This window comes from Drosophila pseudoobscura, chromosome X (genome assembly GCF_009870125.1).
Source record: "Drosophila pseudoobscura strain MV-25-SWS-2005 chromosome X, UCI_Dpse_MV25, whole genome shotgun sequence".
In the NCBI taxonomy this organism is placed as follows: Eukaryota; Metazoa; Arthropoda; class Insecta; order Diptera; family Drosophilidae; genus Drosophila; species Drosophila pseudoobscura.
In genome coordinates this window covers 10,709,555-10,735,501 of record NC_046683.1, presented here as the reverse complement: position 1 = coordinate 10,735,501, position 25,947 = coordinate 10,709,555, and the positions used below count along the sequence as shown (strand labels likewise).

General features: G+C 45.4%; 3 protein-coding genes and 1 long non-coding RNA gene across 7 annotated transcripts in view; 1 reads left to right on the top strand and 3 right to left on the bottom strand.

Moving 5' to 3' along the window:
• Positions 1–501: 501 nt before the first annotated feature.
• Positions 502–11,198, bottom strand: Nep3 (Neprilysin 3). Of its 3 annotated transcripts, none has more exons than XM_015186343.2 (9): positions 11,179–11,198; positions 5,542–5,658; positions 4,551–4,710; positions 4,361–4,481; positions 3,985–4,299; positions 3,419–3,913; positions 2,521–3,350; positions 2,313–2,455; positions 502–2,241 (listed from the first exon to the last, which is right to left on the bottom strand). In XM_015186343.2, exons 2-9 carry the CDS (start codon positions 5,656–5,658, stop codon positions 2,065–2,067), a joined length of 2,358 nt encoding a protein of 785 aa, XP_015041829.1. In that variant the 5' UTR covers positions 11,179–11,198; the 3' UTR covers positions 502–2,064. The 3 variants fall into 3 exon arrangements, with proteins under 3 accessions (XP_015041829.1, XP_001354952.2, XP_015041830.1); XM_001354916.3 differs by lacking the exon at positions 11,179–11,198 and adding an exon at positions 9,993–10,464; XM_015186344.2 differs by lacking the exon at positions 11,179–11,198 and adding an exon at positions 6,383–6,611.
• Positions 11,199–12,724: 1,526 nt separating this feature from the next.
• LOC4814988 (glycine-rich cell wall structural protein) lies at positions 12,725–13,842 on the top strand. Its single transcript, XM_001354917.4, has 2 exons — positions 12,725–12,850; positions 13,310–13,842. Exons 1-2 carry the CDS (start codon positions 12,766–12,768, stop codon positions 13,717–13,719), a joined length of 495 nt encoding a protein of 164 aa, XP_001354953.2. The 5' UTR covers positions 12,725–12,765; the 3' UTR covers positions 13,720–13,842.
• On the bottom strand, positions 13,758–14,370 carry LOC26533463 (uncharacterized). The gene is made up of 3 exons (XR_001452848.2): positions 14,321–14,370; positions 14,100–14,241; positions 13,758–14,030 (listed from the first exon to the last, which is right to left on the bottom strand). It is a non-coding gene; the product is annotated as an uncharacterized lncRNA (long non-coding RNA).
• Positions 14,371–17,635: 3,265 nt separating this feature from the next.
• Positions 17,636–25,947, bottom strand: part of Hers (Histone gene-specific Epigenetic Repressor in late S phase) — a 43,493-nt gene continuing 35,181 nt past the window's right edge. Inside the window, exons 1-6 of one of the 2 annotated variants that reach the window (XM_033383108.1) lie at positions 24,863–25,877; positions 23,410–24,471; positions 20,548–23,309; positions 20,312–20,471; positions 19,791–19,959; positions 17,636–19,727 (exon numbers count right to left, since the gene is read on the bottom strand). In XM_033383108.1, the coding sequence (XP_033238999.1) occupies positions 19,463–19,727; positions 19,791–19,959; positions 20,312–20,471; positions 20,548–23,309; positions 23,410–24,471; positions 24,863–25,445 (5,001 nt within the window). In that variant the 5' untranslated portion in view covers positions 25,446–25,877 and the 3' untranslated portion in view covers positions 17,636–19,462. Of the gene's footprint in view, positions 19,728–19,790; positions 19,960–20,311; positions 20,472–20,547; positions 23,310–23,409; positions 24,472–24,862; positions 25,878–25,947 lie in introns of those variants that run through there. The other variant, XM_033383107.1, reaches the window with a different exon arrangement.

Here is a 25,947-nt window from a genome sequence, read left to right as displayed (position 1 = left end):
ATTTCGAATCGCGAAAATTGATTCTTGAAATATGCAATTCTTTGATGAAAAGCTGCTGAACCTCGCAAACCACCAATTATAAGAAAAATCACACAAAATTATAGATAGAGAGTTTTGAAGTCACAGTTATTGAATTTTATTTCCGTTTTATCATACATACTCGTATGTGTGTGTGTGTGTATGTATATTGTAGATACATGGATGCATCACTGTATTCGTACTATTTATAGACAATAAAAATAAGTTTTTTTTAAACATTCAGTAAATGTATATCGGTATGTATAGTATGTATGTCGGTTGTATAATATTACGTTATCATAATTATTTAAATGGTTTTTGTATGATTTCTTTCAACTATCATATAGTACATATACATACATGTATAGAATATAAAACTTCTTTAGCTTGATATCTGTAGTTTGTTGTTGGTTTCCATCTGTTCAGAACTGAGCGATCAACGGAAATAAAGTAAATGAGAGTTACGTAAATGCATTAGTCGTATGTACGATACTCGTATATGTACCCGTAAATGTACCAAAACCAAAGGGGCACTCTGCTCGCCCTTGAGAGTTGAGTCCAGGCCTCCAGGAACCATATTTCTTTGGCCATATACTCTGACCCATACCCGTATGCTAAGTATGGCGATTTGTGCGTTTATTGTTTGATTGATTCGGATTACTTATGGCTAAGCTATTTGGCCCAATTGAGCCCAATTTGGTGTTCGATTAAGATCCACTTGGGTTGTTTCACTATTTGGTTTGCTTTGGTTTGGTTTGGTGCTTATTCTTTTTTGTACGGCTAACGATATGTTTTCGTTTGTACAAAAGAAAACGCTTTCAGATGACTTTGTTAGGTGAATTGCTATATAATTTCGATATCTGGTTATCCATAGTATATTTGGTGTTTATTCTTCTCTGTAGGTAGTATACGCCATCAAATCTTCTTGTTCATCCATAGTATATTTGGTGTTTTTGTTCTTCTCTAGAGTATATTTGGTGTTTTGTTCTTTTACCTATTCTCTCTTCTCTCTTCCATGTCTCAATCACGCCCGCAAGAGAGAGAAATCTCTTTCTGTCTGGCACAGCGAGAAAATAATAATAAATTATTGTTTCAATTCGATATTTAGGATTCAACGAAATATACCAATTGAAACAGGTTTTAAATAACCGATTGGCCTTTTAATTTTGTTTAGTTTATACTCGTAGGAAATAAATTATATTCAAATTCGTTCCGATTTCTGTTTCATATTTGGCAACTCAAAAGCTTAAGACTCTCTCTCTCTTTCGCTATCGCTATCGCTATCTCTGTCGCTTTCACACACACACATCACTAGCTATCTCGCTTTCACATTTCGAGGACTCAAGTCAAGCCAATAGATTTCTCTAGCTGAATATATCGTGTTATTAATCCACTTTCTAGACTTGAGTCGTCCCGATTCGTGTCATTCGATATTTTGGTATCTCTATAATACATACAATATACATTCATAGTTCTACAAATAGCTAAGTTTATCGTTTATCATATATCATTTATCGTTATCTATATATATATATATATATATGTATATATCAGCCAGACTCTGGCTCTGACTTTGACCTTTTTTGTGTGTGTGTGGGGTATTTGCCTTTACATTGGTTTGGTTTTACCCCAAAGAGCACACACTCAGCCAAATTATGTATGTAGTTTTTAGGATGTCCCATTTGATGGAGGTTCGCTGCTCGAGAGCACTGCCAGTCGTAGCAGCTCCCCCGGTGCGGAATCGCCAAAGTAAAAATATGAATTTATCGTCAGTTTCAATCATTTCTATCATAGGCACAATGACTGACGGTCTTTCGACAAAATGTTAAGACAAATGTTAAGCATGGTATACAACTATAAAATTAAAATACAGGAAACGGAAATAGCACAGCAAAGACGCTTCTCTTAGTCTGCGTTTAGTTATCCATATATCATATATCATATATCCATAGTTATCATATAGCATGGCTTTACGAGTAGCCATCGCTTGCTCTGAGATCGCTCTCTCTCTCCCTCCATCCCTCTATGGGAGTGCCCAGTGCACTCTTACCACACTTCGCACTTGCTGGTCGGATTCATGCGCTTGCCGGGCTTGCACTGGAAGACCTCGGCGAACTCCTTCATGTTCGATAGGGTCCCGATCACCCGGAACTGTGACGGCGAGTGCGGATCCTTCTCCACCTGCAACAGATTCGTCTCCTCTGTAGTGCTCGAGCACCAGACCTATTCGAAATCGATATCCAAAGCATTAACAATCATTTTCAGAGATGTGATTATCACTAGGTATTAGGCACCTGGGCAAAGGACACGAAGAAGAGTTGCGAATGCGTCAGATTTAGACCGGGTAGTTTAAGGATGTCCGCCTCCTTTTCGCTCTTAGTCCGCTGGTAGGCGTGGTAGGCTGCCTTGAGGCCACCGTTATCGGCAATGTTTTCGCCTTTTTTCGTTGGAGGAAATTAACTTTGAAATGATTTCCAAACAAACAGAAAACAAAGAACTCACCAAGCGTCTGTTTGCCATTCAGGTTGCGTCCGTTTATCTTGTAGCCACTGTACTGGCGGGCAATGCACTCGGACTTCTCGGTGAAGCGCTCAATGCTCTTGGCGTCCCACCAGCGATTGATGTTACCAAACTTATCATACTCTCGGCCCTGGTCGTCGAAGGCGTGTGTCAGCTCGTGGCCCATGACCACGCCCATGGCCCCAAAGTTCAGGCTCTTGGGGTTGTTGATGTCGAAGAAGGGCGTCTGGAGGATACCGGCGGGGAATACGATCTGGTTCTTGGTGGGCGTATAGTAGGCGTTCACCGTCTGCGGGGTCATGCCCCAGTTGGTCTTGTTCACGGGCTGGTCGAGGCGCTTCAGGTTGCTCCTCAGGTTGTAGATGGCCACCTGGAGGTTGTTATCGAAGTATGCATTCGCAGTTATGTTCAAGTCGGCGTACTTTCTGTCCAGATCGGCCGGATCGAGGATGTAGTCGGGGAAGCCGATCATGTCGGAGATCTGATCGGCCTTCTCGATGGCCCGCTCGCGGGTCTGCTTATCCACCCATGTGAGGTTCTGCATATTGTGCTTGAAGGCCTCCCGTATCTCGACAATCATCTGCTCGGCAGCCGGCTTCGACTCCCCATGAAAGGCCTGACGCACGAAGATCGCACCCACAGCAAAGCCGACCACGTTGTTGGTGTCGGAGACGCAGTAGCGCCAGATCTCCTCCCCACCGTCGGATCCCATCAGTGCCTTGCGCACCCCCTTGTAGGCATCCCTAAACGGCTTCGAGAGGCAGCTGGTCAGGGTGCGGACCGCCTGCCAGATGAGATAGTTGTTCAAGGTGCTGCAAATAATGGGGATATTCGGGATTATAGCCAGAGCTAATAACATATAAGCCATATTTGCTCTCACATCTTTCCCTCATCGGTCTGCTGCATTTTCATGATAATATCGGAGAGATTCTTGAGGAACTCGGGGGCATAGACAACGACGACCTCGTCGTCGGTGACCCGTCGATTGACCATCTGCAGGGCATTGTCAAAATGATCCGTCCAGTTGAGGAAGGGGGCCAGCTTGGCCAGCTTCCGTAGCTTCATCGGATGGTACATAGCCTCCTCGTTGCGGCGATCCTCCAGCGGTATGGTGATATTCGCCAGCTTCTTCTCAAAGTTAATGATGCCCAGCATCTGGGCGCGAGCATCGGTCTCGTTGGCCCCCAGAAGAACGCACACCTTGGTCATGTACTCGATATACTCATTCAGAACCTTCCGATGGTTGTCCGTCTTGTTGTTGTAGTAATCGGCTGTGGGCAGGGTCAGGCCGCCCTGATCGATCTGGATGACGTGACGCGAGGAGTTCTTGTCATCCTCCCCGATCGCCCAGCCAAACAAGCAATTGAAGTTGTATCTGTCCGAGAGAGATAGACATTAAAGGGATAGTCTTCGAGTTTGGTAGAGACTGGAATTAGTTAGACCCACTTGTTATGCAGTATTTTGAGGGTGTTTCCCATGGTCCAGTTGGACACATTGTAGCCACTCTGGGTTACGTTCCAGCCACCGATCTTAAGGAGGAGATCGTTCATGGGCTTGGAGCCCAGCTTCTCCATGTGCTCATCGGCATCCAGGCAGGACTCATAGTACACTTTGGCCTTCTTCTCGGCCTCCGATTTGAAGGTCGCGGCGGGTTTCTCGAGCACATTGCGGATGATCAACTGATTCATTTGCTCCAGCTTACCGAATGTGCCCCATGTCGACTTACCCTCTGGAATGGGGTTGTTCTTGATCCATTGGTTGCTGGTTGGAGAAAGATCAGGAGCATCAGGGTCTGGGTCTTAAAGGAGAATGCTCTAGTTACCATGCATATCCGTAAAAGTCGTCGCATGGATCTACTGTTACATCGATTGACTTCAGGATCTCGCTCGACGCAAATATGCAGTGCTTGTTCAGGCACGGCACCTCGCTCCCTGATGGGCAATCTGGCAAAGAAAGTTTACCATTAGCTTTATGATCTCAGGGGACTCGGGGCGATCAGGGGAAACTGTTACCTTTCTTGTGCGGCTGCACGTGTAGAATGTGCTTCGTTTTGTCGCTGTTGCTGTCCGCAAACAGCACGATCAGCAGCGTGAAGATTGTCATCGTCATCGCAAACGTCGTGATTAGCAGCCATTTTTCGGTCTTACTCCTTGAGCGCCAGTTCCAAGTAGCCTGAGAGATCGCGAGAATCATTATCACTTGCCTCTACCCAGCGCACAGAACACAGTACATCCGTCTTGTGAGCTACCCTACATTCTCCCCAATCCAATCCGTCTGTGTGCGTGTCTGTGTGTATAGAATCTGTATTGTAAACAGAATCCAACAACAACAACAGCACGACGACAGTTCAGATGAGTTCAAACTTATGTATCCACAGAAGAAATCTCGCGTACTTAAGCCACTTGCGGCTAAATTTTTCCACACACATTGCCGCACGTCCAGTGGTACGTCGGGAGAAATGGATGTCGGAATGGATAAGCATTGGATGGGAACCACAACGACGGGAAAATACGCTAACAAGCAAATAGAAATGATTTGAATGGCTCTCATTTTTTCTTGGACATTCCACCATTATGAGATTTTAGTATTTTAGCTAATTTCTATTTCAGAAGGAAATGCAAGCCTTTTTATGTTGCCATTCAAATGCAGAGCAAACCCATTGACAATCCCATTTAACCCTGTCAACACATATGTTAGGGCAAACCAACCCGACAGACCCATACACACAGGGACAGGGGCAGGGACAGAGCAGAGCAGAGCGACTTTTCACTGTCAAATGGTAACCTTCAAATGAATGAGAAAAGCGCTCACGTTGGCCTCATTTGCTTCCAGTTTTTTTTAGGTCATTGTCATAAAGAAACAGATAAAGCTAACCGACTTAGTGTCTTGTCTATGTGTGGGGGGGGAGGAAGGAGGGAGTGGTGGTGGAGGGAGTGTGAATTAGGGGTAGGGCAAAAGATACAGATATACAGAGAGTGTGAGGTGAAGGAAGACAAAACTCACCCGCGCTGTATGATAGCGTATTTGCATGCCAGTGTGGCCTGTGCCTTCGTTCAGTTGAATTCCGCCAATTGAACTTGAATCATCTTCTGTAAATTCTGTCTGTTTGTAGCGTGTCATCTGGAATGAGATTCGCATTATACTTAGCAATTTGTCCATCCAAATATATGTATGTACAAGTACGTCCATATGGATATATTCCTGGGGATCTATACGAGGAGATACTCGTACCATATGTTGGGCTTGGAGTGGCCCAAAACGTGTGATTCTTTTGTTTTGTTCCGTTCTATCACATGTTTACCCTCGAATATCGGATAAGCTACAGCTAGAGGAAGCAATATGTATCTGTGGATACAAATATGTATCTACGTATAAATTCATAAACATTCGCAGAGCTTTTTCGCTTGTTTGCTTTTCAGTGCTTTGGCATTCCCAACCCAATGCCGGGTGCTCCCCCATTCATACCTCGGAGATGTTCTGCTCGAGATATTCTTGAGTGTTCTCTGCTTAACCCTTGTGTCATTTGCAATGCAGAACGGCCAACAGATCATTGATAATAGATTATAGATTATTTGGAGATATGAATCTCTTTACGATTTGCATGCGATTTGATCTAGCTGTTTGGATATCTGGAATATTGCTGATTGTTGATCAACGGACCTGAAAAACTGTATTTACAACCTGAAGACGACTTTAAAGATTCAGAAAGTGTTCTTTATATACCCCAAGCAATTTTTACATGGTAACGATCACCTCAACCTGTAGAAGTCTAACTCCGAGTCCTGTTTAACCCCAGTGGCACTTCATAGTATTTGGCTTATGGGAAAGTGGGGGCACGACCTACCGTTCGGCAATCGGTTAGCCACATTTTCAAAAACCAACAATGTCGGCCCGAACAAACTGAAGAAGCGTTAAGTGTATTTGTTTTGGCTGGATGTCGTTTTATGCGTATCGGGGTCGTATTGTGTGTATTATTGTGTCTTCAATGGGATAATGATAACAGAACGCGGCGCCGATATACGTGGTGTGTTCGTGTTCAGCCCATGACCGTTGGATGCGCACTGAAAGCGCCGAGCGCCGAGCACCGAGCGAACTGCCTGCCGCCTGCCGCACAGGAATGGAACGAACGGAACCACTTTGCTGACGCCACCGCCCCGCACCGCCCCGCCGATGATTCGGCACTCAAAAGGCCCTGCCCGGCCATCCACCCTTGCCCCCTGCCACCCCGTCACTTGCCACCCCGCCTCGCCCATACTCGTACTCATATATCCAATAGTTTTGCATTGTATACAAATTAATTGACTCGATTGCGGCTGTATGTGTGGCTCTGGCTCTGGCTGTTTGCGCTCATTGGCACCGGAGATGGGGCCAACCGAAAGGCAAAGAGAACCAGGGAAAGAACGCACTCTTAATAATAATATTGTATAGGCACAAGTACGAGGATAAGAAGTGGCTATATGGCTATTGGCGACTTTAAGATACCCGCTGCTCGAGACCAAAGTAGAAAAGTGCAAGTAGATATCGTAAAGTATAGATACAAATAAGCCAAAGCAGGGGATTCCTTGTTTCCCTTGGAGAGAGTACTCTCTGCGGGTGTCGGCTATAGATACATTTATTCAATTAACGCCAAGAAATACCCAACGAATGTTCGAGTGAGTATTCATTATAAATTATTATTTATGTGCATTTTGGGGCTCTGTTGTTGTCTTCGCAATTGTTTATTTACACACATCAATTGTTACTTTTGGCGGGTAGACATTCCTAAGCAATTTCCAAAATGAGGGAGCCCGATACGGGTGATAAAAACCCCGATTTGTTGGCCCATAAATGTCGTGGACACATTTATCGCGCTTGTCCCGTCCCATTTAATTGCATTTTGCTGGGCGATCGTCCAGCAGGCGGGCATCTATTATCTATCCTCTATATCTACATATTTGCGATATCTATGTAAATCTGTATCATGACCCCACCACACTCACACTAAGGCAGATTAAGGACTGCGCATCATATAAACAGGGTGAAACAGGTACGGGGATCCCTGGACCAGAAGGAGCCACAGCAAATGGAATGTTTTTTGGCTCAGATTTCAAATACCATATCAGATGAGTATTCCTTCAACAGAGTCTCTACTAGCTATCAAATGAAAGCATTTTTTTTTAGGAGTTACTATACTATTTATTTTATCTATGACAGCTATCGAGGGTAGTCTGTTCAAGTAATTGATTATAGCTTTCATATAGCTGATTATATTTTTGAATTACAGCCCTTTAACGTCCAGCATAGCCAGTGACCACTGTGCGCTATGTACACTGTATTGGCTTACAATATGAGGGCAGGGAATTCAATTTATTACCATCAACGCCAGCGCCAACGCCATCACCAGAGCCGACCACCCAACAGGCCAGCGGGCGGACCAGGGCGGAGCGTTGCGGCCTGAAGGAGGTTGCTCCGTGGTGAAGTGAAAACTGTTGCGCAGTTTATTCCTCCTATTTTTTTTCACAATTTTCTTTTATTTTCCCTTTTGTTATACACTCCACCGCACCACCTCCTGGTGCATGGATTATGGATGCCAGCTATGGCTTTGCCAGCCGTTGCGCTTCCAACGAAATGTAAACACAAAATACATGCATACATACAGACAATATAGACACACAGATACACAGCTAAACACATTCATGCAGTGACGGGCATTTAGTGGACTGCGGAATGTAAACAGGCATTAAACGGCATATGCCTAACAAAGAAGAAGTCCTTGTTGCTCTCGGCCAAAAGTCAAATGGCACTCTCCATAAGCCAGAAATCGAACCTCCACAAACATTAAGATTGAGAGCGAGAGAGAGAGAGAGAGATAGGGGAATTCGGGGAGAGCTCTGTGTGGGCTCTAACAATTTTCGATCACTTAACAGAAATATTTTCTGTTCTCCAAATCCAGATAGAAGTTGAAAGTCGGGAGAAAGGCAGTACAGATTTATTAGAAAGGATAGAAAGAATCAACACGAGCTCCATCAGACAAATGTTACACTTTTGTGGATTTCCATTGCTGCTTGAAAGGTCTTATAACACAGGGAGGGGGCTCTCCTCCGTCAGAGGGCGCACACTGCACGATGAAGAGTGTGTAAGCGAGAGAGAGAAAGAATATTCATTCTTCTTTTGTTCCTTCTGGCTATGATATTGATTTTATCTGATCCAGATTCGGCAATCTGCTAGATATGGCCAGTCTCTATGGTTCTGCGTTTTCTTATTGCTCTTGTAACTTATGGGGGTGAAAGGAGCTGGACGGCATTTCGAAGTACACTTGTAATAGTGTGACATCACAGGAGTCTGGATAGTCTCTAATAGTCTCTGAAAACTAGGCGTCAAACAAGACGGACAGACTGTCATGACTGTAGCGACTCGACTATTAATGCTGATCAAGAATATACTGTATACACTTTCGCCACAAACCTTATATGCCATTAGACTCTTCGAGAACCGGGTATAAAAAGCTGTATTTGAAGTGGCCAAATACGAAGAGTCAGAAGAGGAAAAATGTGCCACTTCTGCCTTCAAAGAAATATTGAATTTCAGCAAAAACTCTTTTGGGGTGTCCATTAATACTTGGAAAAAGTTGATCTCTGCAGTTCTTTCAGGCCAAATAAATAAATTTAGCTGAAAACGGACCCTTAACCATCGGCCGAAAATTTCGGGAAAGCAATAAAGCATCTTTGATTGCGCTTCTAAATGGAATTCGTCGCTATATATAGCACTCAAATGTGTCAAAGTGGGGAGTGGGGCGCCACAGGGGGGCTTCCATTGTGTTGCATGCAGCAGATTCATTAAGCCAAACAGAGCTCGACACTCGGGTTGCCAGGCAACTTGTAAATGTGAAACCAGAGCCCCCCTTTATCACAATCATCTCTTTCTCTCCATCTCTGCGGCCATCCATCTATCTCCTTCTCTCCCTCTCGCACTGCACTGCGTCTCCGCCTCTCTCTCTCTTTCTCTCTGCCTCTTCTGCACGGGTGTCGCAGCATATGCTAGAAATCAGTCTTGGTTGCGGGTCTTAACTCAATTTATGGTGCAGTGCTTGCAATTTATGTATACCATATACCATTTACCAGGGACCATAACCATAACAACCGTTTCTCTGACTCCTACCGAAGGGGGATGGTGGGGGGGGGGGGGGGGGGGGTGGTATGTGTCACTAAGGGTGCAATCTCTCTGGGGGCGCCTCAAAAGAGGGAGGCGTGGCTTTATCACATTTATTCAACAGCAAAGGCAATTACAGCTTTGAATTGGAGTTCGCGGATGCATTGAAATGGTGAGATTGAGAGACAGAGAGGGACACGGAAATGATGGCCTGCAGCATTGTTGATATCACACAGATACACACACTTGAAGCACTGTAACACACACACATACACATACACAAAAAGGGAAACAAAAATACACAAAGAGGCGCGCTCTTGGCCTACCTTAGCGCTCATTTTCTTTGTGCGCCTGAAAGAATGCAAGGAAATTGTATCCTGCTTCTTCTTGGACTCGCTTTTCCCTTGCTCCTGGTGCTTGGACTGCCACTGCCACTGGTACTCGCACTGGTGCTGCTCCACCTCCACCTCCACCTGCTCTCTTCTTGCTCCGCTTTTGCTTCTGTCCTGCTGTCCTGCTATCCTGCTATCCTTCTGGCTCTTCCCGCTTATTTATCGGCTTTTATTTGTCGGAATTCGTCACACTTTGAACGGTGCACAAGAGTTCACTCGCAACTGGCTCGATGTGTGGCCATTTTCTGCTGCATTTTGTTGATTACAGCCAGCACTCGGACGAGCTGGAATCGACAAGCCAAGCCACCAGCAAGCAAACAAACACCCGCAAACACGAAACCAGTCCGCTCCCAACGCTGCGATGGGAAAGAGTATCCACCAACAGAGCAAAAGACCGAAAAAGTACCACAGAAAGCCAGTCCAGGTGGCGCTCGCGCTCGCGTTCGCAATTTGCACCCGAGCTCGAATTCGTAATCGCACTCTCCGCACCACGTCCTGCACCCCCACACCCACCCGACACTCGTACAATGTCAGACACTGACCCGAGAGGGAAGAGAACAATTCGAAAATACGTCAAAAGGGAAAAACAATAACACAAACGTAGTAAAAGCCCAAATCACACACAAACAGAGAGTAGCACGGAGAGAAAAATATATAGAGAGAGAGAGTTACACATACCCTTAGCTGGATTACAACCCTGGCGGTTGTGTTCCATCACTGCGCAGAAGCTGCACGTCTGGTGGCAACTCTGTGGCAGCCCAGCGTTGCCACCAAATTGGTTAAGAACAACGTTCGACAAAGGCATTTCGATCTGTTCTTATGAAAGAACTAAGGAGCATGAAGACCAAACTATCCTAGCTATTATATTTTTGATTTACCCAAGTTTACTGCTGTTTTGTTACTGGTGTTCAAAACCCTATCGTATTAGTCATTCGCTTGCAGTAACTCCCTGGCATTCAGTTCTAACTATTACTATTGCTATTAACTATTAACTTCCTAGATATATTCAAGTACCAATCAATATCCATCTTTAAGCATTGCTGAATCGTATGTAAGTCGTAGGTAATCGAGGCTTAAACCCCAATTGCCTCAATGGAATATAATGAATAAATAAACTTACTCAGTCTGATATTGTCTGATAGTTTCGTATAGCACTAAATGGATAGGCACATATGTATATATTACAATATCGCCCCGACCTAGATACGCGTATGCTCTGGGCCCACAAAAGGCCCAAGTTTACGTCACAAACAGCACCGAGAAAGCAAATAATTTGCACTTGCCCCACTATTGTGCTGGCACTTTTCCCTTTCTTTCTGCCGGCCTAGGTCTAGGCCTTATACCAACAACGCGAATGCATTGTTTGGCTTTTGACTACCGTTTAGCCACTGCTCTTTCCTTGGAATGTGTGAAACATATCTATAGACTACTACTCCATACCTATATGTAAAATGTGGAACCAAGGAGAGACAGTCGAGTTGAATGCGATTCGGGGGATCTTCAAAGGCACGTACATATATCGGTTGAGACATTTGCTGTTTGTCGTACGACGATCAACATTTTGACAACCCTTTGGCCCTGGCCCCGGGCCCGTGTCGTGCACATCATTCCATTAATGAGCCAACAAATTAACGTGTTCTATACCGGAAAAAAACTCACGCTCAGCCCCAGCCTGCGATTCTCACGTCGCGTTCGACCGCATCAACATTACATTGCATCAATTTGCGTGTTCTGTATTTGAAAATAAATTATATAGCCATTTACATACATATATGCACATACATATATGTATTTTTGTATGACTGGGAGGAGCTGCTTTGTCGCGTTTGAGGGATTGAAAGAGAATGTTTATTGAAATTGTTTTTAATACGGAGAGTTCTCCCAGGCATATTATGAAGAGAGTACCACTGCATCAGTATTAGTGCTGGCGATCTATGCCTGGGTCTATGGAAAAGCAAGATCAGCATTAAGAACCACAGCATCAGTAAGAATGGCTCGCTCCAGAGGCGAAGAGTCTAAAGAATGTTTAACATAAACAATAGTTGTTTATGTCACTGTATGTATTAATATATATATAACAGGGTATTACATATGTGCATCTATGGGTTCAATCGTTTAATATCATCTAAATCTTGGAAAGTCTTGATTTCAAAAGTGAACTTATCCTGGGTTTGGGCTTAAGGCAAAGTGAATAAGAAAATTTAAATACAAAATGTTTAAGCAAACTATCTGGAAACTAGAAAATACATAGATTTCGCCACCGATAACACTAGTTACTAATATTTGTATTGGTGCTTTGGTTTCAAACATTTTAGTCACAAAAACCACAGAATATTACAAAAAAATATTGTACAAATTAAAACATATTAAATTTACAAATTATTATAATTCCCATTTTGTGGCTGGCTTAATCTTATTTTTTTAATGGATTTCCGTTCGCATCCACCAGCCGCACTATCGTACACACTTTCCGTGCCACAGCGCCAAAATGGTAATTGAATAAACAATTAAAATAAACAGCAACAACCAGCTATGACTCGCTGTTAAAGCCACAAATACAACAACATCGCTAACAGTGATCAAGTTGTTGTTGCTGTCTGAGAGCCCGGGCTGGGCCTGGGCCTGGGCCTGGGCTCGAAACGAGTTTAAAACCACTGACAACACTCTGGACGCGATTTAGTTGCAGCCGAGCGCTCAAGCGGTGAACATGTCTGAAACGCGTCTCAATCTGAAGCGGTACATAAGCGGTAGCATTGTGTTCTATCTGGCGCTGGCCGGGCTCCTCGTAGCGGGTGAGTGGGTCGGTGTGGGGTCGATCACCTGATGAGCGGCAGAACATCGTGCACGACAACACGTTAGAGTGCAGGGAAAACAATGGAAAAGTGCACCAAAATAAGCTGCTGGCATGCGATAGATAAACATCTAAATCGCTCGAAAGACTTACAAAAAACGATAACCAAAACTTGTGAAAAGCACGGTGGAAAACGCTAATTTAAAAAACAAATATACATACTTCTATATAACGAAAACTTCTATATAGATCGCTGTGATATAGCACATAAAACGCACCAAAATTCAATAAAAATAAACAAAAAATACATCAACTATATAATATAGAACAAATAAAGACATAAACCACCAACAAAAAATTAATAAAAACCCAGACCTTTCCACTTTCAAAAATGAATAGTTTTTCCGTTTGATCTTCCAGATCGTAACTAAGTGTTTTCTTCTCTTGATTTTTGTTGCAGTGAATGGTCAGTCGGGAACATGGAACAATGGAAATGGCGGTGTTGGCGCCTGGTCGAATGCCCAAACGGGCGGAGGCATGCATCCGCCGGGGAGCCTGAGCAGCCAGGACCCGCAGTATAGCTACGGCTATGCGGGCGTCGACTCCCGTGGCACTTATGGCGGAGCGGGTGGCAACGGTGGCTACTATGTGAGCGGCACGGATGAGCATGGACGGCCCTTCTCCTACAACGGACAGGGACAGCCCGGACAGCCGGGCTACAATATGGGAGGCCGACTCGATCCGGGATATCCCGGCAGCTATGGCTATCGGGGCGGAGCAGCAACGATCACCCATGGCCGTGGTGTCATCTCGCTGGGCGTGGCCGTGACCCTGGCCCTTGGCGCGGCACTGCTGGGCAGGAGATCTTGAGGTGGAGTCTTTGTTGGTTTTATTTCATTTTTTTTTTGTGCTTAGCTTCTAAGTTTAATTTATACAAATTATCGAAACGTGTGAATTGTTCATTAAAAGAGAAAAGTTCAGATCGAGAGACAATAGTGGTTTTGTTGTTGTTTTGTTGTTGGTAATTGGGGAAATCAGGCTCCCACAATTAGTTGGAGCCGCCACTGCAGAGAGGCCCGTCCTATAGCACACTATAAGCTGTTATGCATCTAAGTTTATCTGTCAATCTGCGAAGTACTCATTCATTACGAGCACCTCAGATTGATCGTTCAAGTTTAGGGCTTGAGAATAAAAATGATGCCATCGAATCAGTTTAAAAATAGTTTTACTTATCAGCAGATTGTTCTGACTTTCTTTACAACGAAAACCAGCAAGAACTGCTTCGAATACGCGTATGTTTTCCATGATAAGATGGAATACGAGTGCCCGGGAGGGGAATTCTCGATGTGCGACCTTTGAAACTCGTATACACCCACTTAAGCCATTCAGCAACTGATGATAAAAAAAAACATACTTAACTTCTTAAGTCATGAAATATGTAAATTAAAAGTAAATTTCATTAATTTTTTACCCATTATCACCCTTACAAATTGGTTTCCCCATTTTGCATGCCTTTCCACAATCCACAAAAAAGAACTATCCCTGAAAATTAAGAGCCATACTCGTATGATTATTTTTAGACAGATCTCACAGACACATCTGCGTAGTTTAAGTGACTAACGTTCCCGATTCCGATCCCAGTCCGGCCCCCACACGCTCATCATCGTCATTTGGCACTCCCACATAATTGATATGTTTAGATATGAGAAACGCCCATGTAATTGGCCGCCCCACCCCCCGAATCGTGCCGCCCTCTCGAAAATTAAAATCGAAACAAAGGCAAAAACAAATAAATACATACACATCCACATACATATGTACATATGTATGTTTTTGGAATCGGACGAGAAGACACCTGTTGATAAAGCCTTTGGGACAACAACTGAGTGACTGACTCACAACTGAGAACCCCCAGTGAGCTCATCGACACCCCAAAAGATGATACATATTTACACTCAAAAAACATGACAAAAAAAAACTGAGATCCATTTCATACACTTTTCGAATTTGTATTGGCAAGTGGCGGGTGCTTTTTCTCGGTGTACAAGCCCCGTTCAGACTACCAGATACATTCATTTGTCAGCATATACTAATTGGCAGATCTAATATGCAGTGTGTGCGACTCGCTGACTGACTTTCTTCCAAATGGGAGGCGGGTGGCGGGGTGGGTGGGGGGCCGAGATCTGAGCCAGCAATTTGTTCGGCGATTAACTTAATTGTTCTGACGCTTGTCAATGTCAATGTTGGATCACTCTTGATTTCAGTTTCTGTTGTCAGTCCTACGTGCATTCGATGTTTATCAAGCCCACGGGCACTTGGCTGCGACGCTACATTGTGTGAAGAAAGCGCCAGCTAATGTTGCTCTCATCGAAGAGTATAATACGCTACGATACATCAAAGTATTCCTTAAACAGGAACAGGGATGGATATTCAAAGGAGGGCAAATGTGCGTAGAGGCAGCGCAGGTGGAGAGCCCTTTCCTTTGGACACGAACACTGCTTTGGTCCATCCAGAAGAGCGTACAATTTATTAGTTATAAGTATTGAACATTCATCCACATATTTTTGATTCCATTTCAACTTGCCTCAACTAAAAAAGAATTCCTTTACTCCTAAAACTGTCCATTACTCTTGGAATATGAGCAAAGCATACACTATGCACACATTAGTGGGAACATGATTCGATTGTCGGTAAAAACATAAACCTAATCTTTGTACAACTTAAAGCTTTTTTGGAGATAACGTATCTATCCAACCTACCCACTCACTCATTTGGAACATATGTAAATGCCTCATCGTATTTGTATTCAAGTTCCGCTTGGAGTTCAGCCCTGATCTTGGATGACAAATCTCAGAACGCAACTCAAGTTCCTCAAAGGAAGAGTATACATACATATCATTGAACGTGCAACCAAAAACCTTAGTCAAAGCTGAAACACATGGGTATTTTCGACCATAAACTGAACGAATCAGCAAACATGTAAATATATAAATAAATAAATACTCTCCTAGCAGCTAAATATTCAACATTTCAGACCTATGTGATTCGGCTTTCAAGGAATCATTTACATAATTAAGTTTTAAAATTTGTAATTGTGATACATTACCACGTATAATTTTAAAGAAATGGGACTAAAATTGGATGGAATCTACTAATCTATCCATTTTGGTTCCTTCTTACGGATTGAACAATATCATAATTGCACACAATTATAGAGCATATTGTAGTCGAAATATTTCCATAAAGATTACTATAATCGTATATCTATTGGTTGGCCGTGTGAAATTGGTTTGGTCTGAATCGAGGAGGACAGTGGGCGGCATTGGGGAATGGGGGCTTTTAGGGGTACCAGAGACTATCAGAGAGAGAAGAGACCTCGGGTAATTTGCCAAAAAATAAATTTATTTCTCTAGTAATAAACAATAGTTATATTGGTTTTGATTTATTGATCTTGTTTGTTTGTTGTTGCTGTTGTTCTTCTTGTTGTATTTGTTGTTGTTGTTCCACTTATTATGCATTACTTTTGTTCATCTAGCTCTTTTTTTTAAATTAATCTTATTACTGTTAATCTTGTTGCTGTTTTGTTTCCTTTCTTTTTTTATCTTTTTTTAATGTTTGATTTCCAGTGTTATTTCATAATGTAAATGTAAATGTAAATGGAAATGATGGAAATATGTAGTAGTTTTGCTTAAGGGCAACACATACGAGTACTTACAGACATAAAACTATTAACTAAATACATACATACACATATGGGAAATCATTCGTTAAATGGAAATGTTCAATTTTAAACCATTGATCTAAATAAAGATACATATATTTAATACGATTGATTTCTGACTTTTCTACGAGCTATAATAAATGGCTAACATTTTTCTCCAACAAACTTAAATGAGCAAAAAAAAATTGAGGTTGTTTTTTTTTGTCGTATTTTTCTTGTTTTTAGAGGCATTTTCTGTGTGAGTGTAACTTTGTTTTGTGCGTGTGGTTGACTGTACTTGGCCGTGAAGAACGCCGCCTCGACACCTCATTCGACAGACACTGCCACTGCCCTCTCGCTACTTATAATACATACAAATCGGTACTCGTTCGGTTCTCGTTCGGTTGGTTTCCGCTGCTGCTGCCGCTGTTGCTGCTTCTGCTGTTCCTGTCAGCTTCCTGTGGGCTTCCTTCCTATAGAAATATATATATATTTTTGTCCCGCAGAAACAAGGCTATATAGCTATCTATATATATATATGTATATATATGTATAGGTGTGTGTGTATATGTACTGTGTGTGTGTATATACTATATATGGCATACAAATATAATGTTTGTCTGTTTCTGGTTTCTTTTTTATTGGTAATTTAGGCTACAATTTCTTGTTTGGTGTCTGTTTGTTTTTCACTAATTGAATCCCTTCTTCGTCGCTCCCTCGTTCCACTCCTCTGGGTAAATACGTATACGTACGGTATCTAATGGATCAGTTTGTGCTTCTGTTTTGTGTATTCTGTGTATTCGTATTTCGTATCATATGTATGTATGTCTGGCTATGCTCCCTATAATGTGTAGGTGTAGGTCTATATGCGATTCCTATCGGCTGCTCATTCTATTCTCAAGCGTCGCGTCAGCGTCCTTTCCTTCTACTTAGCTCCACGCCTCTCTCAATCTCTCTCTTTCTCTCTACATACTGCCACGCCTACTAGCGCCTACACTTGACTGACTATTAAAAATAGTCCCCGTCAAAAGTCTCTGGGACTTTCTCGTTACCAACGAAATTGAAAAATCAAAAAAACAGAATTGGTTTTAAAAAAATAATACATATAATTTATATATATATATATCCATAAGATTATACACGTGTGCATAGATATATGTGTGTGTGGGTGTGTGTTTGTGCATAAATAAATTTCTTACATTTCGTTACAAGAATTTTGTGTATTTGGTATAAAACAAATCATATTTAAATATCAACTTAATAACTAAAAACGCTAAGCTTTACAAACTACAATTTTATTAAATTATACTAAATATTACAAAAAAAAAATAGTTCTTTATTCTTAAATACAAGTATTTAGATTATTACTTTTTATATTTATTATGAATAAAATATAAAAATGTGACTTGTTGTTGTTTCTGTTCTTCTTTTTAAGGACTCTTCTTTTCCGAACGAACGAAAGAGAAGGGGAAAATCATTTCATTGAAATCAAATTTCTTTTCAAAATATAATAAACGAAAACAGATCTAAAATACATAATCAAAATCTTATTTTTGGGTGTGTGTGTGTGTGTTTTTTTCATTCGCTTACAAAAACTAACAACAACGAAAAAAAAACTATAGTAAAAAATGGGTGTCAAGTCTTCCACTTTTTCCAGAGTCGGGAATCTCATGTCGAAAGGATCTCGGTTGCTTAGTTTATCTGTCTGTGCGCAAAATGTTTTTGCCTGAGCATTGGCTGTACATGGTTCCTATAGATAGGGGGACGTAGTACATGGGGATTGGGCGTAAGAATTTCAATTGTTTGAGTACAAAGTTTGTTCAACGAGAATGTGGGAGAATGTGGGGCACCAAGCGTTTCGATTTTGTGCGAAATCTTCGGCCGTCTTATAATGAGAGAGAGTCTAATACGCCTGTTTCACCAGCAGCACATTCCCATAAGCGAACGGCACTGCCATGATACTGTTATTGAGAATTGAAGCTACTCCTTGCTAAAATATAATCATCATCAGAAAGAAGGACACAGTGTTCAAGAAATGTGAACTAAATAACCGAAACATAAAATAAATACATTTATAAAACTTAATAACAAAAGTATCTGTGCGCGTGTGCGTCTATATGTGAGGGTTGGGGTTGGGTTTGGGCGGGAAGTAAAATAAATAGTTGTTTATGCAATAAAATGTAAGATATTTTTGTTAATGCTCGCTCTAACGCTCTAACGTTCTAAAGTTCATTCCTATACCTCATTTTATAACGCGCGTTTCCTTCCTGCCTTCCTTCATTCCTTCTTTTCTTCCTCTTACATCTTTCACATCCGTTTTTCACATCGTAATTCAAAAGCTTTCGCCTACATTTTGGTCATGTGTGTGTGTGTGTGTGTGTGTATATGCCCCGACAGAGGTATACATAGTGTATATATATATATATATCTATATACGTGTGTGTGTGTGTGTGGCGTGTGTAATTGGGGCAACATCGGACAGCAATTGCCATATCCGCGATCCGAAACGCACAAACGACAGTTGGATAGGAACAACGAATACAGTCGCAAATGCGGTACGATAATTGCTGCTTATGCCGATCTTTTCCCCACAGATAGTAGATATCTTTCAACAATGGAGACCCAAAAAAATATCTTTAACAATACTGTAAACTGTAGACTGATCAAAACAATTTCTATCTCTCATCGTTCAATTCTAATGCCTCCTCTGATGCATCATCGTCTGTCTTGGGCCTCTGTCAGGGGCACTCTTCTCCTCCCAAACACTTCCTTCAAATTTATGCTAATTTTTGTTATACCAAAAAACATTTGGTATCCTCGTATGCTGCCATCTCTTCTCATTTCACCCCATCATTGGCTTAGAATGAGGCCTAAGTGTATGCTAAGGATCGATTAGCTAGTGCCAGCCTTGCGCTAGCTGTGGCTAAACGCGGCGAGTGCACTCTTTTGGGGCAGCTTGAGCAGGCGGCGTGTCCGAAACTCGTAGGCACGGCGACAGAACATGACAAGCTCCGGATTCGTGTGCTCCGGCACTGTACGCACTGGATAACAATTGACGATGGCGGTGCTGGTTGCGCTGGCAGTGGCGTTGCCATTGGCGATGGTACTGCTCGGCCGACGCGGCACAATGCTGACATCCTCCACATCCTCCTCGGCGGCACGCAGGCGGCGACGATATCTAAATGAAAACCAAAGGCGTTTAAATGACTGCATAGAGGGTACACCATTGCCCCACACTCACCTGCAGTACTCGCTGAAGGTTAGCACATAGCACTTGTCCTCAATGCAGGCCACCGAGTTGTGATCCCGATGCCGCGAGGCATACACCTCGTCCGGGCAATCGTTGCGCTGCCGGCCCTGATCCGTATGCTCTGGCCGATAGTACCACAGTAGCGACATCATCATCTCCCCTGAAAAAAAGATTACGATCCAAATGAGATTTCGTTTCATAAAAATACATAAACTCGTATCTTATCGGTGATTAATAGACGTGTTCCCCTGGGGCACTGTACATATTTCCCATAAGCGAGAAGATACCTGCGCCACGAGAGATTCTGCTTATTTTACGATGAATCTGGTTGCAATCGGATCATTAGAATAGCCAAAATATATCTCTCTATCTCTCTACCTTCCTCTCTCTCTCTCAAAGAGCACCACTTTTCTCCTCTTCCCAGGGGAAATGTGAAATTCTCCACTCAAACGATTTACATTCTAATTTTCGAATAAATAAATGCAGTGAGAGCTCTCCCTAGGGCTTCTTACCATCTTCAGGATTCTGCCAGAGATGCGCCACCTTGGCCACATACGGCAGCTCATTGTCCTCGTTAGCCTTGAGCAGGACACAGTCCCGGGTCCTTATGATATCTCCCTCCACATGCCGCATTGCCGGATAGCAGGTGCGCAAAACCAACGGATCATCGCTCTTCAGGGTAGAAGGATACATTTGTTAGATGCGATTTGATTTCAAATAGGATTGAGTGATAACGTGTGTAACTTACATTAAGAAATACTGCTCCCTGGAAGGCCTTGCCCGCCCACATCCAGCCGTTGTTCCACTTGGGCACCACATTCGCCTTCGTCGCTGGGGGCTGTGTCTCGTCCAGCTCGTAGCTAACTCCCCCCGGGCGATGCTTCTGGCGCTTGCGGTTGCCAAATTTGCAGCGGGATCGCGCGCGCTTCGTGTGCGTCGTGTGTTGGCTTTGGCGTGACGTAGATCCAGATGTAGACGCGGGCGTAGCTGTGGGCATTACTGTGCGGGCAACAGTGGCTGCTGTTGCTGCTGCTGCTGCTGTCGGCACCAGGAACTTGTGTTGCTCCTCGGAATGTTGCTGCTGCTGCTCCAGCTTTTGAGCCTGCAAATCCGCTGTCTGGTACTCATTGTTGTTTGTCTCTGTCGATGGAGGAGACGCTGACGCTGACGTGGACGATGCTCCCGCGGCCGCTGTTGAGGTTGTGGCTGCTGTTGCACTCTCCTCCGCTGAGGCTGCTCTTGCTCCAGCTTCTCCTTCTTCCGCTGCCGCTGCTGTCACCTTTTTGCCCTTCGCTTTTGCCTTGCTATTGCCCTGTTTTCTCGACTTCTTTGTCGGGGGCTGCTCTGTGGATGACGGCAGCGGCTTCTTGGTTTCCGACTTGGAGCGCTTCTCTGCCGCCGGCTGGGGTGCCGCATGGGCGGTCAACAAAGGTGAGGGCGCGGCATAGATACCGCCACTCCCCACTTTCCCCTGGACCTGCACTTGACTGCGACAGCTGTTCAGCTCGGGATCACTGAAATACCCCCGACTATGCGACGTGTCCAGGCCCTCCAGCAAATGGAGGGCGGCAATCTCCTGCTTCCGTGGACGTGCCCGCTTGGGCGAAGAGACACTGCCACTGGTTAGATTTTTGAGTTCCTCCTGGCCGGAGAAGCCTGCAGCTGCAGCTGCTGCTGCTGATGCTTCCCCTGCTGGATCTTCTGCTGTTTCTGCTGTTGCAGCTGCTTCTGCGTCGATCTGCTGCCGCCGCTCTTGGCGCTGCTGCTTCAGCTTCTCGCGCTTCTGAGCCCGGATCCTCTGCTGCTGGCGCTGGGCGAGCAGCAATTGACGCCTCTTGGCATACTTGGCTGGTGCTCGGCCGAGCCGCCGCACAAACGTTCGGCCCGGACACAAATAATTGCGCGGTTCGGCCTGCTTGATCAGGCTCTTGTAGCTGTGGTGCGTCTTCGGGGGTTTGCCTGAGGCAGACGCGGAGGCCGCGGATGAGGACGAGGCAAGCAGATTGATGCGCTGCTTGCTGGGTGCTGGGACCTCTGCTTCTTCTGGTACTTCTAATTCTGGTTGTGTTTTAGGTTCCGGTTCCGGTTCGGGTTCCGGTTCGGATTCCGCTTCTGGCTCCGTTTTGATTGTGGGCTTCAGATCCGGCAATTGGCTGATATGTGGTGTGCTGCTAGCCAGACGTCCGTCATCCTGCTCTATTTTGATTTTGGTCTCTGCTTTGATTTCAGCTTTAAGTACAAAAGGCAACTCTGGTTCTGCTCCTGCTCCCGCTCCCGTCCCCGCTCCTGAATGCTTCTCCTGCTCTAAATCCAGCTGCTGTTTCTTCTCCTCCTGATCCTGCTGTTGCTGCTGTTGCTGGTGCTCCTGCTGCTTCGGTTGCTCCTGCTGCTGCTGCTGCTTCTGCTGCTGCTGGGCCGCAAACACCATCTCTCTGGCCATGCTCTTGCCAATCCTCGCCTTTCGCTGAACTCCGCCTACTCCTGCTCCTGCTTTTGCACCTCCTGCCGCTGCCGCTGCTGCTGCTGGTCCTGCTTCTCCTGTTCCTGCTGATTGAAGCGATGGCGGCGGTGGTGTGCTTGAGGTCAAATCATACGCCTCAATGTGCTGTTCCCTGTGACTGTGACCTTTCTCCAGGGTCAGCCCCAGGTCCATTCCCATTCCCATGCCCATGCCCATTCCCATACCCAGAACCAGCTCCATTTCTGCCTCCTGGTCCTGATCCTCCAGCAACTTGTCATCGCTGGCACAGTAGCTTTCGGGCGGCGTGGGCGGTGGCATCACATGCGCCTCGTACTGCATCTTCTGCGCCACCTGGGGATGCGAGGGGTCGCTCTTCAGCTCCGTCTTGACCAGCATCTGGCATTGCGTTCCCATATTGTTGGTCGTCGCTGTGGCAACGGCCACGGCTGTTGCCGTCTGCGTTTCTGTGTTTGTTGCGGCTGTGGCACGTGTGCTCTCTGCTGTTGCACGCATCACCTCCGTGTTGGTTGCTGCTGTTGCACGCATCTCCTTCGTATTGGTGGCTGCTGTGGCACGCATCTCCGCTGTGTTGGTCTCCTCCGTGTTTGTTGCTGCTGTTGCACGCGTGTTTGTTGCTAATGCCTCAGTGTTACTGTTGCTGTTGCTGTTGCAGGTGTAGCTTTTGCTGCTACTGCTACTGCTGTTGTTGCTGCTGTTGTTCATGTTGTTTTTGTTGGCATTTTTCACTGGGCCTCTACTGGTATTCAACGATGTTGCTGTCGCTGCTGCTGTTGTGGCAGCGGGGCTCGGGCTGCTGCTGCTGCTGCTGTTCATAGAACCCTGCAACATAGTGCTGCAGCTGCTGCTGCTGGCTGTCTTGCTGTTGCTGCTGCTGCTGTTGTTGTTGCTGTTGCTGTTGCTGCTGCTGCTGTTGCTGTTGTTCTGTTGGCTGATGTTGTTGCTGCTGATGTTGCTACCAATATGAGGCCCAGTATGGACGTTTTTTGGACACGATTGTTGCATTGGACACGGACACTGCGGCGGATACTCTGCAAAAGGAGAGGAGAGACACACATATTAGAAAGGACCTCAACGGAAGGATGTTCTCCTGGGACTGGGACTCTGCCTATGAACCATACTTTTCCTTACCCATATACGGTCCCTGGAGGCCGCGTGTATAGCACTGTCCGGCGGCACTCCCTGCTCCTCCCGGACTGTAGCCGGCGTAATAGCTCGGGGGCCCCGGATAGTGCTCCAGGTGTGGCGGCTGGTGAGCCTGCGGCTGTTGCAACTGTTGCTGCTGCAACTGTTGCTGTTGCAGCTGTTGTTGCTGCTGCTGATGTTGCTGCTGCTGATGCTGCTGCTGCTGCTGGTGGTGGTGATGCGCGGGCACCAATTGACTCCCTGCCGGACCCACTCCTACTCCTCCAACAGATGTGCCCTGCTGCTGCTGTTGCTGTTGCTGCTGCGGACTGGTCGCTTGGGAGGCTGCTTGAGGCGGTGGCGGCGGCTGCTGCTGCTCGTACAGCTCCGGGTGCGTTGGCGGATGCGGTGGCCCTGCGTGCTGGTAGTACGGATAGCGTCGATAGGCGCCTGGCGGCGGTGGCGGCTGATGAACCCCGGGATGGTGGCCCGGCGGCGGCGGACCCGTTTGGTAGACCTTGCTGGTAAAGTAGGGCTGATAGGCGGGCGGCGAGTAGCACATGACCTCGCCCGGATACGGCGAATAGTAGTTTGGCGGATAGGCCGTCGTATAGTGCATCTGGGCCGCGTGCATTGAGCGGGAATACGGCACGCCCGGATGGCCGGCAGCCGCTGCGGCAGCGGCTGCCACGGCACTGGCCGGATACGGCTGAGGTTGCGGTGGTTGCTGCTGCTGCTGCTGATGCTGGTGTTGCAGGAGATGTTGCGGCTGTGGCTGGTGTGGCGGCTGATGCTGCGACTGGGATGCCGCTGCTGCTGCTGCTGCCGCCGCTGCTGCTGCTGCCGCTGCTGCTTGCTCAGCTGCCTCGGCTGCCTGTTGCTGCTGCAACTGCAATTGCTGCAGCTGCGTAGGTGAGCCGGAGCCCGACTCCTCTTCCTGCAGCTTCTTAAGCGACTGTTGCTGAAGCAGATGCTGCTGCTGCTGTTGTTGTTGCTGCGACGGTGGTGGCGGTGGTCCGCCGGCAATCACATGGGGCGAGATCAGCGGTCCAGCCGGCTGATAGTAGCCTGAAAGAAGCAGAGGAACGGAAAGGAATCTGGTTAGAGCATCATCTGTGGCCGATTGTGGTGGATCTGTGGTGCAAGTCGAAGCAGAGGTGCAATTGCAATTGTGAAATGCGGCAACAATGCATAAAGTGAAAGTTGGCCAGGCCGAAAATAAAAAAATAAAAAAAAACAAACAAAACAAAACAAAAAAAGACCCAAACCAAAACCAAAAAAAAAAAAAAAAAAAACCAGTTAAGCGGCTCCATCCAGCCAGCAGCTGGTCGTGCAACAATCCCCCAGTATCCCTCCCTGGTCTGCCCCTTGGGGGAGGGGTTTCAGGCACCCCTCTTCCTCGCCCCCCCCCCCCCCTTTTCGCCACCAGTCCAAAGCAGCTCCCCGCTGAATGTTTTACCTCTTCCCAGCATGTGGGCCGCATACAAAATGTCGCGAAAATGATGCGCCGCATGCTGTTGCAGAAATGTGAACGATTCGGCTATGTTGGCGGCCAAAACAGCGGCCGCTGTTGCATCTTCCTGTGGCCCCTGTCCAGGTCCAGGTCCAAGTCCAGGTCCAGTTCCAGTTCCTCCCGCTCCCATTCCCCCCGTTCCCGTTCCAGTTCCGGCTGCAGCTCCTTCGGCCGGACCCTGCATCATGGCAAAGACAGAAGCTGCCGGCGACAGCGAGGAGGAAGAGGAGGCCGACGAAAGGTTGGAGCGTTCTGTTTCACAGGTGCCGCTGCTGCTGGTGCTGCCCACGCTGGAGCAGCGCTGGTGCTGTTGCTGCTGGTGCTGCTGTTGCAGTTGCAGCTGCAGATAATGCGGCCTCTGTGAATGTTGCAAGTGCTGCTGATGCTGGTAGTGTTGCTGCTGCGGCGTTGCAATGTGAAGCGTTTTGAGGAAATCTCCAGAGAGGGACAGTCCCAGTGGCAGCGGTGCTGCTGCTGTTGTTGCAGTTGCGACTGTTGCTGGCTTTTTTGTTGTCTCTTTTAGGCGCATTTTTGGACCGACCTCTTAAGACTCTTTTCCAGCTTGTTCCTTCCTGCCTTCCTTCCTTCCTTCCTTTCTTTCGCTTCCGTTTTTCTTTTGTTTAATTGTATTTTTTGGTTTCGTATACAAAATATATATATACATATATAGATGTATATATATTTGTTATGGTTCTTTTTAAAACTACTTCTATTGCTTAATGTTTGATTCCTTCTTTGTTTCTTGCTTGTTGTATAATTATTTGCTTTTGCTTCTTGTATATAGGCCTTTGTATATAATAATATTCTTGTATATAGGGTATACTGTCTGTATGTATATGTACTTTGTATATAGTATATGTATATATGTATTTGTATCTTGTATATGTATGCATATATGTCAACAAGGAAGTTTCATTGTTAAGGCAACAGTTTATGTTTTTTTTTCTTTCTTTCTTTTTTTAATTTAATGTTCTTTCTCTCTCTTTTCCCCTTTTCATTCGTTTTCCATTTGCTTTTCCTTTTTCCTGGGT

Bases quoted from the DNA above. Each gene is read 5' to 3' on its own strand.
- Nep3 (XM_015186344.2), bottom strand. From the start codon at position 6,406: ATGTGGCTAACCGATTGCCGAACG. The intron at 4,482-4,550 runs GTAACAGTTTCC...TTTCTTTGCCAG, and splicing joins CGTGCAGCCGCACAAGAAAG to ATTGCCCATCAGGGAGCGAG. The intron at 2,456-2,520 runs GTGAGTTCTTTG...CAACGAAAAAAG, and splicing joins GAATGGCAAACAGACGCTTG to GCGAAAACATTGCCGATAAC.
- LOC4814988 (XM_001354917.4), top strand. From the start codon at position 12,766: ATGTCTGAAACGCGTCTCAATCTGAAGCGGTACATAAGCGGTAGCATT. The intron at 12,851-13,309 runs GTGAGTGGGTCG...TTTTTGTTGCAG, and splicing joins GGCCGGGCTCCTCGTAGCGG to TGAATGGTCAGTCGGGAACA.